At 64.2% G+C, this 397-nt stretch overlaps 1 protein-coding gene across 1 annotated transcript in view; it reads right to left on the bottom strand.

The window, feature by feature from the left end:
- The window catches only part of LOC104501359 (scavenger receptor cysteine-rich domain-containing group B protein-like), a gene marked incomplete at its 3' end in the record, with an annotated part of 4,831 nt that overhangs the window by 3,173 nt on the left and 1,261 nt on the right, over nt 1–397 (bottom strand). The window contains exon 3 of the mRNA XM_010145157.1: nt 129–394. Within this exon, the coding sequence (XP_010143459.1) occupies nt 129–394 (266 nt within the window). The remainder of the gene's footprint in view (nt 1–128; nt 395–397) is intronic.

Below are 397 nucleotides of genomic sequence, written 5' to 3'. Positions count from 1 at the left end.
AGCACCTTGGGGTGGGAAGAGGAACCCTTTGATGGGACCACTGGGTGTGGGGAGGGTCTGAAGGAACCATCATGACCCCACTGACCCTTCCTGCCACCTTGCGTGACAGCTGGAGGAACAAGGCTCACCCGAGCAGACCACGCCGGCGTCTCTCCTGTGGGAGCAGTTGCTGACACCCCACCTCATGGCCTGGCAGTTGGCCAAGACATCCTCCGTCCCCTGGCACTCGGTCTTGCCCATCCAGACGAAGCCTCTTCCCTGGCCGAACTGAGACCCGCCAGGGGCCGACAGCGCTCGCCCACAGTCCAGCTGCCGGCAGACCACCTCTGCGTCTGGCAGGTCCCAGTCGGCATCGCACACCCTCCCCCACTGCTTGTTGTGGAAGACCTCGACCCTG

Source organism: Buceros rhinoceros, unplaced genomic scaffold (assembly GCF_000710305.1).
Source record: "Buceros rhinoceros silvestris isolate BGI_N320 unplaced genomic scaffold, ASM71030v1 scaffold31941, whole genome shotgun sequence".
NCBI classification, from domain to species: domain Eukaryota; kingdom Metazoa; phylum Chordata; class Aves; order Bucerotiformes; family Bucerotidae; genus Buceros; species Buceros rhinoceros.
The sequence above is the reverse complement of the archived record's forward strand: the minus strand, read 5'-3'. Positions and strand labels throughout refer to the sequence as shown.